Source organism: Plectropomus leopardus, chromosome 4, assembly GCF_008729295.1.
Source record: "Plectropomus leopardus isolate mb chromosome 4, YSFRI_Pleo_2.0, whole genome shotgun sequence".
In the NCBI taxonomy this organism is placed as follows: domain Eukaryota; kingdom Metazoa; phylum Chordata; class Actinopteri; order Perciformes; family Serranidae; genus Plectropomus; species Plectropomus leopardus.
The window spans coordinates 25,094,940-25,111,575 of NC_056466.1; the positions used below are offsets into that span (position 1 = coordinate 25,094,940).

A 16,636-nucleotide genomic window follows, 5' to 3' on the forward strand; every position below is an offset into this window, starting at 1 on the left:
TCTGTAATGTGAAGGTTCAAGGCACTGTGGGCTATTTGTTAAACCTCTGACTTTGGCCCATTTAAATATTCAAGATAATGAACATGCTGTGTGCTTAGAATCACATATTTTTTTTATTCTTCTTGTCTGTATCCACTGGTTTTAGTCTTTTTTTCTTGATGGCAAGATTATTTTTTCAAAGCCAGATGTGTACAAAAACAACGGAAAGCGACAAAAGATAATGCAGGGACCAAAAAGATTTTCTATATATCTACTGAATTAGGGCAAACAAAGCCATACAAAAACTACATTTTGCTTACTTTTCCACCTGTGAACAGCAACTTCAAAATGCACACGAACGTTGTATTGTCCTGGAACGCACACAGAGACACGTTTGATCTTTGTGAATGAAAATGTCATAGAAACTGCAGATTCAGAGCAGGAAATCACACAATTATGTAATCTTGATGACAAATAAGACTGGCCAAATTGTTGAGCAAAATATTGCAGTGAAATAAACATGGTTGGACTTATAAACACCATGCTTTTCCCAGTTACACATTGTGGGTGGACAAACAGTCACTTCCTTTATTCCATCCATGTAATTTGCATTTTGTTTGAAGAATTCTCACACAGCCTGCTACCATACAATAATACAACACACATTTTAAAATATAGCCAGTGTAATAAGCAAACAAAGACACTGAACTACAAGTTACTCACCTGTTCTAAAAATCAATGGAAAAAGCGAAATGCAATCAATGCACTTAAAATTACTGCAGACGCCATACAAGTTTGAGCAGAAGAGTCCATTAAGTTATCATATATATATGATAACTTAATGGACTCTTCTGCTATATATATATATATATATATATATATATATATATATATATATATATATATATATAGTTCAGTGGTCTCCCTGACCCTGAAAAAAAAAAAAAAAGCAAAAATCCACACTTTAGGACACAAATGCATGAGGACACTCACTAGAAATAGGTGATAGATTGCTTTCCCATTAGACCAGAACTTATTTACTGCTGTTTAGTAGACGAGTTTGCCTTCTTGTCAATTTTTTTTTACTGGTGTGTTAAGTACAACATTGGTTGGGAAACAGGTTAGTGAACAATTAAGCAGCATGGATACCAGTCAAAATGTTTTAGTGATTATTCCTCTACTCACTGCCAATTTAATTTGAATTCGTGTTCGAGCACTGCATGGTGGCCCGTCATTGCATCTCGCCGCTAAAAGGGCTAAAATCAGTGTGTAAAATCAACAAAACCTGATTGTTGTATTTCCATTATGGTTGATCAGAGCCGAACAGAGTTGGAAACAATGGATACTCACAAATACAGAGACAGTGATCTAGGTGTTAGGGCTGATTGTATCCTTGCTTCCATTACATATAAAAGCTACATGTTAGCGGGTGTTAGTGGTGTCAGTGTGGGAAAGTGGTTAAAATGATACAATGCATTTTCTGACCAAACATCAACTTTAGTTGTTTGGAACCGTATTCAGATTTGAGTGAACTGTTGCATGCATGGGTGAGAAAGGAGAGGAAATGGAGGCCATAGGGTGAATCATTTCCACAATTCAAGGACTCTAAAACTTTATAGTCTGTAATTGGGTTAAATTGGACATACCCCTAGAACTCAGAGTAATTAAGCCACATTAGCACCCATGTCATTTAGGGACCTACTACAGAGAAACATGTAAAACAACTTTTGGCCCCAACTAAGAATTAGCAAACTACAGCTGTGCATTCATGATATGGAAGGCTAGGAAGAAAAAGACATAGAGTAAACTGGAGGAAGTGGAGGAAACAGAGATTCTTCTCTCTAAATTTTTTCATCGACACGTAGAGGTCAGTATCTTACTTGCTGGGATGGAGAGATGAATGGCAGACATGAGGGCAGAGTACCTTATTTTGTTTGAAACAATGGATCTCTCTTGGTGTTCAGGACTCAGAGCCCTGCTGGCTATCATTCTTGTTATTCAATCAGCTGCAGTTTTACACCAGGTTAATGCAATTGACAGCAGTAACCTGCCCACTAAGAGAAACCAGCAGCTCTCCCGAGAACCGGGATTAAAAACCACTGGATTAGACAATGAGAAGGACAGAACAAAGGGACCAACCGACTCCACCAAGCTACTTTCAGGGGTTGACCTCACTGTGGGATCTGGCTTAATTTAGACAGAAACATACTGTAGAGGGATTGATAGAGAACAAGAACAAATCCACCTTTGACTCTGTGAGGGTTTGATCTCCCAACGCAAAGCTTACTGAGCACAGTTGGTTTGGGATATAAAAAATAAAAAATATAACCTCCAAGAGTATGAAATAAAAATCAGAAGGGTGAAAGAAACATTCTCATTAAGAGTAACACCCTCGGGGAGTAGTTGTGGAGGGGAGGGTTAAACAAAATCCTAGTCTCATAAATTGCTCTGTTTTGGGGGTTTCCCACTTGGGAAATGATGGATGAATAAAGCAGTCAGCTATGGGGCTTGAAGTAGTGGTGGTCACACTGGAGTTTAGGTATCATCATTGCTTGAACTGTGGATTTCTAAACCCCAAAGAAATTAGACACTCCTCCATTTCACTGATATTTTAAACGAAAGAAGGTTGACTAAAATGCTGTATAGACCAGATATTAGGCACCAGTGGTCAGGGTAATGATTTGCACCCAAAGTGCAAAAATTACACACAGAACCCTAATGTGCTAATAGTGTAACCTAGAATTGAAGTATACCTAAGAATAAGAATACAATTAAGAATTCCAGGGGAAATAAATAAATGGATACAAGTTGTTATGCTAAAAATTAATAATAATATATATTTTTTAAAAAAACAGCGTTGAAAACTAAGGCAAAGCGTGACATATGGAAGTGAAGTGTTTGTTATTTGAGGGTGTGTGTTTGCAGAGAGAAGTGAGAGAGGAAAGTGTGTCAAAAGAGCGTGTTACCCTCCTGAGGACGGTTAATTATAAAAGGAAGAAGTAAATTTATTTGCTATACAAATAATCTAGTATTATGGCATCGGATATCAACTATTTTAGTTTTCTAATAGCAAACTGATAAACTTGTGAAGTGATCTTCAAAGTGTAAAATAAGATGCTCCTTTTGAATAAGATGTTTTAAATGCACATCTTAAAGTATGAGTGTAGCCTATGGCTCCCAAAACAAGGGAAAATGTAATTGTCAGCTGTTTATGCTCTGGGATGTGGTTACCATGATGTCAACAAATGCACATGGTGGGATGATGCAGCACAGTCCTTATGTTTACACAACAGCACAAGGAAACCAACAATGGTTAGTATTAGGTACCAAAGTAACGGATGGTTAGGTTTAGGCAAAAGAGGCACAAGGGAAGGTGTCCAAAAAAACTCAAATCCACACGAATCATCAGTCAGAGACGCTCAGTCGGCTAAGATTGCTTAAAGTCGTGCAGTCATTTTCCTGTGTAGTGTACTTCTGGTCCACAGACATTTTGGTCCACTGATGTTGCCTCAGAGTAAGCGCTCTTGACTTTCACGCTATTTTATATATATATTACGCTACTTTGCAGTTGCAGATGTGCAGACAGGGGCAGGGAGGGAGAGAGAGACCGCCGTGATCGCAAAAATGTGTGATCCGTCATTAGTCCTATTAGCTCGTTTACTATATGATGCTGAGCCCTGTTCAAACTTTAAAACTTTATATGGAAAACAATATCTGAATATCTGTATTGGCATAATTCTGAATTGGGTACAGCCCTAGTAAACACTTTATGAGTGCAGCGCAGAGCGTTTTGCTAGTCAGTAGAATACACACACATGGACTGACAGGGGCTCACATGGACTGACAGGGTCTCACATGGACTCACAGGGGCTCACATGCACGCACAGCCAGACCAGCTACCACAACAAAGAATAGAGAAACTTGGATAACGGCATACATAGCATGACTTCATTCTCTGCTTGGGACGGCATTAATCCATTAAATCTTAACATAGCAATAGCTGTTTGCTGCTATTTTAAGGCTCCGTATGTCCTAGCCAGCAGCTTCAACCTTGCCTTGATATATGTGAACCATCAATGATTGTGTGGCCAGAATCAGGAGTGGACAGGAAATAGCACTGGCAGGGTTGTGAGCATAAAATGCAGAAGATAGCATGGTGTGTTAACACCAGCAGTCCACAAAGCTGTAACTGCTATAGTCACTTTCTTACACTCACTGTATCCAAGCAGCATCCTCTCTACTCTGATTGGATTATTTTGTAGTGCAGTTATAAAAGAAGAAGATAAACAATCAATATTTCCTGCATGAGGTATCAATCCCACCCCCTCTCTCTACTGGACACTGGGGAGCGTCACGATTCCGTGCGTCCAAGTTCAATCTGATTGAACTTTGGAGCAAAGCAAAGGAGGTGGGTCAATTTAGAAGGCAAATGTGTCTTTCGCTGTCCCACATAGAAATAAATGAGAAGCAAATTTGTATCAGTAACATCCTCTAACATCTTCAGCATCAGAATGGCCGCTGATTTTTATTAAACTCTTTTCAGACTTAGTATGAAACTAAAGTGGATAACAAAGATTGATGCTGCAGATAAAAGGTCAAGTAAGTTGAGATTTTCCTTTTCTTTGCCACATCACGAACACCAATCTGTAGTGTAAATCATGTAAAGAAGTTTTTAATAACTGTCTTTTGTGTGGAAAATGGTGTGTGTGTGTGTGTGTGTGTGTGTGTGTGTGTGCGTGTGCTCTTTCTATAAAGACAAATTATTTTATATCTGGCTCTGTATCTAAGGAACTTATTGTCCCGAGCCCACTTTTCAAACCATTACCCCAAAGTATTCAGCCCATTCTTAATAAAATCCTTTCCCATGCCCCTGATTCTGATAGGGCTCCGAGTTCTTCCGCAGTCCTCTTTAACTTTCTCGGATGGAAGGATAGATAGATGCATGGAAATAGAGCGAGGCATGTGGGGGAAGGGGCACACAGCACAAATCCTCCTCCGATGCCCTTGCCTGTGTTGGGGCTAACTCTCCCCAGGGAGCCTTCTCATGACCCCAGGACTTGGATAGAGGAGAAGAAGGCACCAAGGGAGGGATAAGAGGATGAAAGAGTGGATAGAAACAGGGAGATATTGACTGTGCGGCAGCTTGTTTCTCTCTGCTGTGGAGCCAAGCATCAGATGAAGTTAGAGACCTGAGGTAACCCACTGTCACGAGCATCAGGGCAGCGATGCTGCTGGGTGAGAGTCCTCAAACCTTTCGGGTCAGTTAATTGTTGATTGATTTTTGTGTTTCTGTCAAAGTAGTTCTCTTCCATGCGGTTGTGTTTTGCTGTGGTGCTGCCCCGATGGGAGTCATCCACTGGATTATGCTTTGTTACGCATGTTGTTGTCAAGGTGACCGCTGCACTATAAACTCGAAGATTAGTTGAGGTCGGTGTTCTATTTCCCCCTTATTTTGAGTCAATACCTGTGCAAGGTTTCCCACAAAATAAGAATGAAATGTGTGTCCCTTTTTTATCATATTGCCTCCCCTCTCTCGACTTTAAACTGACAATGTTGCAGGTCTGGGTGCGCAGAGCAGGTGGAATTCCTCATGAGTTCTTTTTTTTTTCCTCAGCAGCAGTTTTTGAAGTTTGAGTCACGAGATGGATAATTGATCTGGTGATTCAGTCAGAGCTGGTCAGATCCGATAACTGGATGAGATGAGCAGCTGCTGCATAGGCAAAGGGAATGCAAACATTTCTTTGAGTTTCACTTCATGTGCGCCTAGTATTCTGCTGTTCCATTTGTGCCCAGAATATGCTCTGCGCTCTGGTAAATGTGATGCAATGCATAACTGAATGGTGTATATATATATATATATATATATATATATATATATATATATATATATATATATATATATATATATATATATATATATATATATATATATATATATATATATATATATATATATATATATATATATATATATATATATATATATATATATATATATATATATATATATATATATATATATATATATATATATATATATATATATATATATATATATAGTGACCGCTCTTCTGGAACGCTGTACCTATAACATGCTGAAATAGGATTAGTTGAGGGTATGGTAGTTCATATATTCACCCTGTATGGGTACTGTAGTCTCCAATTACCTAGAGTTGCTAAACATGATTTTCCCACAATATAAGCCAAATGACAAATGTGTGTCATCTTTTTGTATCAGTTTGAGTCCCTCTCTCATACTTTTAAATGACAACAATGTTGCTGAACCTGGTTGCGTAGAGCAGGTGGTAGAATCCTCATGCAGTTCTTTTTTTGGCCACTCTATAGCAGCAGTTTTTGGACAAGTTTGGAGTACTGCGTGGTATATTGATTGGTGTTCAGATCAGAAGATGGTACAGATCGTTAACTGGATGAGATGAGCAGCTAGCGTGCATAGGCAAAAGGGAATGAAAAAATTTCTCTTTGAGTTTAACATTAAAATGTGCAGATAAGAGCTCCATCAAGTATGTCTGCTGTTCCCTTTGTGCCAGAATATGCTATGCGCTTCTGGTAAATGTGACAATGCTTAACTGAATGGTATATATATTACTATATATATTTACTATATAGATTATACTATATATATATATATCTGTTGATGACCTGTTGATGACCTAAACATGCTGTAAGATTGTCCACCTATCTAGTCTATATGTCCATGTATGGGTACTGTAGGCTCAATAGTAGTTTCTGAACATATTTTTAACAATAATGCCATATGTACAAATATTGTCATTTTTGCCAGTTACAGCTTTTTCTCAGGAAAAGACAACAATATCCAGAACCTAAAATTTCACCATCAAAAATTCTTAAGAGAAATATGTTGTGGCCACCTATACTGCTTTTTGGACAAGTGATCACTGGGGAATGTGGTACCAAAAACCACAGCTTAACACCAAAAATAGGTATTGAAAAAAAAAAAGAAAAAACTAAAATAGGATTTAAATTAAAATATGCAGATTACAGCTCCATCAAGGCTGTCTGCCTGCCGAGTTGTCAATCTAGCTTTCCAGCCACTCATCTGTCTGTTTAGCTGTCCTTCATTTTTTTACAGACTGATTAAAGTCCTTCCCTCTTTACCTTAATCTCTGTCTACACCTTTGCAACTTGCTGTCAGTGTTTATTGAGTGATTTCATGGCTCATGTCATTCACTTTTCCATAAATATTGCTTGAATTTTTCAAATGCTAACACTTCCTCCTTTTCTAACCACATCACAAGTGTATTACATAGAGTGACATACACCCCAACAACAACGAGTACAACACTCTCAGGTTTGATGTTGTCATCGCTATAAAATAGTCACATGCAAGTAAAATATTGTTAGCAGAGCATATGATATGAAGGAAAAGGGAGCTATACGGTAGTTGACCAACAGATACTGTAGTTTATCAAAAAAGTGAAAAATGTTTAAAATATTGTTTTTTTTATTTTAATCAATCAATGTCATGAGTTAGTTGCATCATGAGCAAGTTACATCATAGGTGGTTCAAATGCAAATATGTTAGGAGAGGGAGAGAGAGAGAGAAAAAAAGGGTTAAAGAAAACAACAATTGTGAGAAAATGCAGGAAACAACAGAAACTGGGGTATATTTGTGAGTTAAGACTAAATATTGAAGAAAGCCTGAAGTTGAAGCCTTAAATCACAGTCGATACACACACACACACACACACACACACACTCAATCATGGAAACACTTAAGATAACAGGAAACTTGTTTGAAAGTCTATTTATGACTTGATTTGTCTTTGATTTGCTCAAAATGCACCATAAAGATGACTTGGGATTTGACTGATGTCACTCAGGGCTGAAGTATGGTTTGATTAAGGTCATGAAAATAGTACAGCATGGAAAAACACTTATGACTAATTCATTTCAAACAACAACAACTGTGTTGCCACTGTGGAAGCTCAAATGAGTACACACTCCCATGTTTGCATCTGATTAACACTAAATTCCTTGGTTTTTATTCCATGCTTTCACCAGCATCCTGATGCCAGATGCCCTTAGCATTGTTGTTGTTGATGCAATAGGCATCTTCTGTGGATGGTAATGCAATATCAGTAACTGAGAAGAAGTTAGGCTGGAGATAAACGTAAGCATGATGGCTGTCACGTGTCCCCCTGCGTCGCTTGGCCGCATTGGCTGTGCGCACATGAGATGCAGTATGTATGGTATGTATAAACTGCAGGGACAGTGAATAGGCACAGCCGATGTAACTGTGTAGACACAATACAAGAGACATGTACTCCCCATTGTCCTGACAGGCTTGATTTAGAGACCTTACGTCCGACCAAATTGTTGCCACTGTCGCCTTTTCTGCCTTGATCTCAGCATTACCATGATAGTAACCTCCTCGAGTGTTGCCATGACTGTTGTTGACATCCCACACATCCAATGGTTGTATATGGCCTGAGCTCTCTTGTGTGCCCTCTAGAGATATCCTCCAGTAACATGCATCGCCTAAAGGCAAGTATGTATACAAGAACGCTCATGATACAGCTGGATGCACCTGGACTCGTACATGAATGCAAGTATATCTCCGGCCCAACAGACATTACTGATATGTGATATAACAGGATTTGTAAGGTAAATTGTGCTGACGTAGGTCTTAGTCTAAACGTAGTTGGTCTTTCTGTTAGGACAGCAGTTCTGAAATGATTTGCAGCCAAAAAGAATAAATATATTTAAGAAATGGCAACTAACCAATAAATTAAGGGAAAGTAATGTTCTAAAAGAGGTCTAGGGTCAGGTTTCTTTCCCATTTCTACACAAGTGATGGTTAGGAAGTAGGTCAGGTTAAGGTCAAATATCCATAACAACTGACTATTCCCAAGGGATCTAAAACCTTCACAGGCACTCTTATTCACCAATTTTTATCTTATAAATTCTGGCTCTCAATCTGATATGTTTTATGTATCAACATGCTGAGTTTATCAAAGCTAGAAAAGGGACAGAGAGTGAAAAGGAATGTGGCACTGAAACGATGGAGGGGTTATGAGTGTTGGCAAAATATTGAACTTGGGAAGAGAGGATCATGGGAGCAAAGATACACTCCCGTAGCAAATGTGTCAATGTTGAATCCAGTGAACTTTCTTGACACTGATTGATCTTTTTAGCCAGTAATCAAAACATACTGTCAATACATGGATGTTTGCACTGAGGCAAACGTGTGGGTGACATTATGAAAAGTAAAAAAAAGGTATTTGTATATGTATTTAAATGCACAAGCCAATCTGACTGAGCATCCATGGGGTGTGCTGGTGCCCAACCTAAAAACCTAAAAACCATGGGACTCACATGATCTGCCATCAACAACCTGGTGCCAGACACCACAGGACACCCTCCAGAGGTCCCGTGTCCATGCTTTGACATGTCAGAGCCAATCCAAGCAGGCCCCACCATAGATCCAGGGTACCAGCATGTCCCACCAATGCTCGATCAGGTTGACATCTGGGGAATTTAGAGACTAGGACAAGGACCATTCCTTGAGCTCTTTGTCACATTGCCCGGCCATTTCTGAGCAGTTTTTAAATTGTGGCATGGTGCATAGTCCAACTTCGCACTGTCTGTTTTTTTAGCAATTCAGTCATGTATCCAAAGCTCACAGAAAAAAGAGTGATCATTTATCATCTGAGATGAGTTGTGTCAAGTTATTCCAGTTATATAGTATGTCCAGTAAGTATTGTTACCTTTGCATGTGGGAACTTTTCTCGGCTATCTAAGGCTGCATTCAGCCACAAGTTGTACTGATAATGAAAAGCACATTTTGTTATCACAGAGACTCTCTGGAGTCACTGCCTCTATCAGTAAAATGTACCAGCTACAACAGCCAATGTGCTCTAGTCAGAGAAACATCCACTAGCAACTTTTCCAGAGCTACTTCCTCCATTTTCAGTCTGTTTGGTGTTGTTGTTGTTGTTGTTGGCTGCCTGCGATTTGTCGATCCGCGTGTCTTTTTTCATGTTATTTAGTCAGTCACTATCGTGAATGCTTCTTTAAGGTTTTGAACTGTGCTGCTTTAAAAAGATGCCAGGCACAGCATTTTTCTCCAAAGCGACTGCTTTCTGTCTGCCTCCCGGCCGCTCCCAGTTCACTTTAAAGTGGAAAAAGCAGTTTGGAAAAAAAGAAAGAAAAAAAAAGCACAATAGTGTGAACACGACTCACAGTGGCGATCACACTGTAGGCTTTTAGAACGCACGACATCGTGTTCCTGGAGTGTTCTCTGGAAAGCCAGCTGCTGAGCATTTTGTTTCTGTGCTGCTAGCATAACCCAGTTCCAGTGCTGTGTTGTGCATTCATGCCTCTTTAGTTTTACTCACATCTGCTAGCCACGACAAGACTCCTGTAGCTTTTTAACCAACAACAATCGAAGTCTTAACTGCATACCTCTTTGGTCACTTTGATTGGCATATTGGATGACTTCAAGCCTTACTTCTACTCTGACTCAATCACAAAGGCAAAAACAAATGCTTAAATGTGTGTTTTTGCTGAAAGTTTGTTTTAGCGCAAGTGCTTTTATTCTTATAGGATTGTGGCATTGACCTAACACAACACTGGAGTAGTGTTTGATTCTCAGCTTGTCAAGTGCTTGTTCAACTTGCCATCAGGTTTTTGTTTGCCTAAATATAACTTGACGTAAAGTGTCTGATCCAATCTTTCATCCACTCCTTTCAGCCTGTTGCATTGGTCATTCTTTTCCCAGCCTACAATAAAACCAAATTACTTACAAATGACTGTGCAACACTAAAGAAATATGCAGTGTAGTATGCAAGATGCAGATTGACCCAGACTTTATCTTTCCTGATTTGGATTTCTTGACCTATATAAGTTATCATGTAAAGTGTGCGCCATCTATCTTTCTGTTTCCCTCTTTTCTTCTCCCCCCCTCGCTCACTGTTAAACTGTAAGATAGATCATTAGCTTTAAATGGACTTCAATCCGCTCATTACATGTCCCATTTACCTTCACTGCATAACGCTCTACTTTTCATAAAGAGACAGAAAAAGAGGGGGAGATGGTGGCAGAAAGAAGGGAATGCACACGTGGGAAGATCTAGACAGAATGAGAACGACAAAGACAAAAGTGGTGTAAGAGAGTTAGTCAACAAGAGAGAGTTAGGAAGCAGAGAGATGAGGACAAAGATACCATGAAGAAAAAGGCAGATAGAAAGATAGAACGTTTCAAACAGAGAGGGATTAAAATCTTGAGTGTACAAAAAAGGCCTGTGAATCAGAAAAAGAGAAGAGAACCTGCACTTTCTATTTTGTGCTGATACAATCTCTACTAGTGGCGTGAAATATCTATTCATATATACCTCAATTAAAAAACGAAAATAATTTTCATTCTAATAACTACGCTTGAGTCTGTTGTTTCTTTCCTTACCATTTAACAGCTAATGACTGACGACAGAGAGGGGGGAGTATGTGAAGCATGTAATCACCTTTTTATCAGTGTTATTTTTCTATGGTTTTCATTAACCCTGCAGTAGGTGATGCAGTAGAGAGGTCAACCCAATGTGTGTGTGTGTTTGTGTGTGTGTGAATGTTTCACTTTATGCACATCACTTGCTGTTCTTGATATATTCATACAGTTACACTAGCAGAGCTGTGTGTGGGGTGATTAGTGGTTTCACCTCATGCATGCCATAAATTTGTGTCTTAATGTGGGTTTTAATCCACGATTCTTTGTGTGTCAGCTTGTGCCACTTAATTGGTTGGTTGAACTTCATGTGCACAAGGTGCGATAGTACATTTATGTTGTGTTTTCAATAGATGGTTTGCATTTGTTTCATTAACGTGTGTCTTTATTTTTTTTATGCGTGCGTGGTTAATTTTATGTTAATATATGTATATGTCAATGTTGTTAAAGGGGAATATCACCTAAATTGAGAATTCCATTATGTTATTTCCATGGCAGAGGAATGTTCAGTCAATATTTGTGAACATGAGCTACTCCCTCTCAAAGCCAAAAAAACAGACGAGTCTCAAACTTGATAAACATGATATCATCTGGTATAAAGGTTGCTACATGCACGATGAATGGGAGATTTATTTTGTGGACCCTCAGGATGTTTGCATTCAGTTTTATTCCCAAAATAGGTTTATTCTATGGGAATGGGAATGTATTACCATCATCGGCGAGTCGGCCATTTTGAAAAGGTAAGGGTACGAGTGCCATTAGCTGGTTGTTTACTGTAAATATAGAAAAGAACTGCTAAACTAACACGAAACATAAACTATATATAGCCAGACACAAAGGCAGGCTAACATTGAGTTTCATTTTGCTAGATACTGGAAGGTTAATGTTTAGCCTTTGGTTTGTAGCCTTTAGTTAGCATAGCATTGGCTAGCTAATCTTTCTACATGTGATTGTGTATATGGTATCTGGCTGTAGTTCTGAGGGTCTTGTACCTATGCGTTTGCAAATTAGATGTGGGCCTTAAAATATTTTAAGGTTTTGCATTACTCACAGCTGGGGGCGCTAATGTCAAACACCAGAAAGGGACCACAACGCTAATGTTAATGTAACAAGTGATATAATTAAATAACTCAAGTTTCTACTAATTTACTCCTTTGCCTTTTTTTCTTTTTAATGGCCATGCTTTTTTTGCACAAACTTGTACATTTCAGATGTTTAATCATTAAAATAAGGTTTTGAGCAGCAGCTATGATAGCTACAGATGTTTATCCTTCCAAGATGGCAGCACCCAGAAGGCTTCATAATTACCATTCCTTACTGTAGTGTTGTCAGTTATGAAACGGAAAATGAATCCTTAAAGTCAGAAGATCCCCCTGGATGCTCTTGGTGTCATCTATAACATGTTTCTCATTTATTGTCTGTGGAGCAGCTACAGACTGTATACCCTATGACATTAGAACTCTTTTTTGTGGATTTCTGGTAGACTTGTTCATGTTTACTAAAACATTTAAACTGTTTTAGACCATAGGAATTACATGTATGAACACTGACAGTGGGTGTAGTTCTCTTTAAATGGTGCCATTCTTGTTTGGCTTGACACTGTTGATGACAAGGGCAATTCAGGCAAAACCGATCCACTGAGTTCTTTTGAACTGCATAATTTCTTTCATGTAACTCCATAGGAGCATTAATTTCATAAAAATAGTTAAACCTAATGAAAAATATAACAGCCCATATGTTTACAACCACACTCACTGGAGATATTTCTTTCTTCTTTCTTTACCTTCACCGCAGATTTCAACGGCTTGCTTATCTGCACTGACCTGTACATTGACCCAATGTTCTTGCTCCTCCTCCTCTCTGTATGTTTTCCATCCTCACCTAACTCCACACCTCCCCTCTTGCTCTTCTCAGTTCCCTTCACCTAATCTAACTCTGTCTAGTTTACCCACCCCTTGAAAAGCCTCCTTCCTCTCCTCTCCTTTGATCCCTCAGCACGTATGGGGTCCTATTTCCTACCCTACCCATTTTGCTTTGCTTCATTCTTTTGTCTCTCTCTGTCCACCCAAATACCTCTGTGTCAAATCATTCAATTTCTTTCTGTTTCTGAATCTATTTCATGTCTGACGGGTTTTCATTTTTTTTTTTTTACTTTTTTTAAGGTTATTTGAATTATACTGTGAGTACAGAAAGGGGAATATTATGGTAAGAGAAAGAATGAGAATACTAGACTGCAGTAACAGTTTCGGTTAATCTTGCATATGTGATTTGGTAATCACATATCTAAGATCTATGAGCATCCGAGGCACTGCTTAGTCTTACTATCCATACTCATCTTGTACACTTCATTAAGTCAACTACATACAAAACAAGGAAATAAGGTCCAGGGCAGAGTGAGAATACATGCAAACTAGAAGTACAACATAAAGGGAGGTAGATAGTCTTGGTTCAGGCAATGCTAACAAAGCTTGACTGAGCTGAAATTCAACATCTACTTGAGCAGGCAATTTACTCAGTGCTATAAAGTGAAAAAGAATATTAGCTTCAACAGAGACTCCATTAAGGTGCCTGTAAATGTTTTAGAGAGGGATAAGCCATTGATGGTGCTGCTGCCAAGCTCAATGCAAGCTGATTAAATGCTTGATTGAATAAAGAAATGAAATGCTTTAGGAGAGTATCAAGCAACTGGCATTGTCCTACAATTCCTCACATTTAAAAATTCATAACGGCTGGCATGTCTTGTGGTGTCATCAGCCTACCCGAACATCGCCTTGCCAAATTCTCTGCTTCTTTTAAAAGCAAGCCGATGAAAAACACACTAATCATGCAACTTTTTCAGTTGACAAGTCGTTTTATACTCTGGCTCAATATCTCAAACATCTCCATTTTTTTCCACAAAGAAAGGCGATTTTGGAGACCCTGAATGCCATCATATTTTTTGTTATTTCCCATTATGTGCTGCTGCAGCTACGACTCAATCTCCCTGCAGGAGCCAGTTCGATTTAATCTATTCCACTATACACCAACTTCCATCCCCTTCTCCTGAACCCTTTCCCCCTGTCACCCTCATCTGCCCTCTGTCTTATTTTTCTTCTATCTTTTGATTGTCCTCTTCATCACCCCTACTCCAGCCCTGCTTCCTCTCTCTATGTCCAGTCAATTATATCGCACCCTCCCCTTTTCACCTTTTCCTTGTACAAAGCATTCTATGCATCTTGGTTTCCACCATTGCTTTTTTCCCTTCTTTCCCTGCTGTTTGTATTTTCCTCCCTGGCTTAAAGCCACTCCAGCTAAATCTTGTCTGACACTGCCCAAATGAAGCTGAGACATCTGTAATGAAGGAACCTCATATGTGCCTGAAAGACACAAAACACACTTCAGGAGAGGGGATGCAGATACACAATACCACAATAGAAACATAAAAGATAGTAAACATGCAGAAATAGTAAAATACCTATGAATAATAAAAGTACCAACCGATTCATTCACCTCTGTACTTCTGAGAGCTTTAAAATTAGGCAGATGGACCAATTCTCTTATTTCAGTTTTTTTTTGGAGGCTATACCAAGTGAGAGCAGTAGAGCATATAACGGCTTCCCAGCTTGTGCACTAAGAACAGACAACAACACGCAATCTTGAGATTGTAGACTATAACTACAGGAAGATGTCTGTTCTCAGTTCTGGATTTATATGTGAATGAACTGAAATTACAACCTACATGTATACTGTGACTGGACAGGGGTTTCTCTGAATGTGTGATGTCTATGATGTGAATGTGTTTCTCACATAACAGTGTTTGTTGGAGGGGCATATGGTCGCTTATTGTATAGTCTTATGGATGACTGCTGGAGGGCAACCCTACAGATGTTTTTTTTTTTTTTAATGTTTTTTATTGTCTTTTATGCTATTTGTAGAAACAAAAGATAAACAAGATCTAGCCCTCATTAGCTCACATCAGTTTGAGATGAGTCTGATGCAAACTGTGTCTTCATAGAATTCAAGCACCACCTAAAAAGCTCATAAACTATCCTAGTAAGAAACTGAGCACAAACCTTGTACGACATGTGTTCAAGTGCATGTATCAGTGGACGGCTCCACTCGTTGACAGCCTGACCCTTGAACACTGCAGCCCAGAGGACTTTTGTTCCCTCTGTCGGGCCTGTCAGACTGCCACTCAGCAGCACACCTCTCTCTGCAGAGAGCTGATTAGAAGTCATGAGCACACTGGTGCCACAGGTCTGACTTGTTAGCAAACTCAGCAGCTTAAATTTTTACAGATTTTTCCCAAAATTGTTATTTGTGGTGTTACTATCTCAGTAATTATTCACAAGAACAGACATTTCATAAATATTCAACCACAACTAAAATATTAACGGCAAGGGGAACTTGTAAAATGAGTCAGTGTGCCAGAATGCTTGTCTTACACACACACACACACACACACACACACACACACATCCACATACACACATCTCTATCTATGCATACTTAGAAAATGATTTAGGGGACTTACTTTAGGTCCTGGAAGGGTTCTGCCCTTACATGTGATGTCTCTACAGAATGGCTGAACACCACACCTTCATTCCCTGTAGAGAGGATAAGAGTGGATGAAAGGAGGAATAAGAAAACACATCCATCTTTTGTGTGAAAGCCTGCACTCTATTGCATCACACCTCTGTTCTTGGAGCGGAGGCAGACATTTAAAATGCACGGCACGCTGCAAAGATCTGTGGCATGCAAATCATCTTCAAATATGACAGTATTTCAGTAAAGCAATATATACTAATCCCATATACTAACCCTAATGCCTAACCCATTTCACAGGTAGCAGGTAGTAACAATGTTATGAAGATGAAAAAGATGGGGAGCTAGGTGGTGTTGGACTTCAACATCCTGTCCCACAGGTAATATCTTGTCCCACAATTTAAATCAGTTTTGACTTGACGGGAGACACTAGAGGTGAGAAGGTTAAAAATTTTTTTACTATATCACTATGAAACTTTCCTAATTTATTTTTTACTTTGAGGCAATTATTTTAGTTGTCTGAAACTGTACACTTAAATATGCAAATGAAACAATAGCTAACTAAATATGCAATGGATTGCCCACATTTCCAGTACATAAATCTGAACACTGGATAAAGCCAGGCTAAAAAAAAATCGTGTTTCATCTTGTTGAC

General features: G+C 38.9%; 1 protein-coding gene across 2 annotated transcripts in view; it reads right to left on the minus strand.

Annotated features, from left to right (window-relative positions):
• Window positions 1-16,636, minus strand: part of LOC121942392 (zeta-sarcoglycan) — a 404,536-nt gene that overhangs the window by 43,867 nt on the left and 344,033 nt on the right. For both annotated transcript variants that reach the window (XM_042485586.1, XM_042485585.1), the window contains exon 6: window positions 15,971-16,043. In XM_042485586.1, coding sequence (XP_042341520.1) covers window positions 15,971-16,043 — 73 coding nt within the window. The remainder of the gene's footprint in view (window positions 1-15,970; window positions 16,044-16,636) is intronic.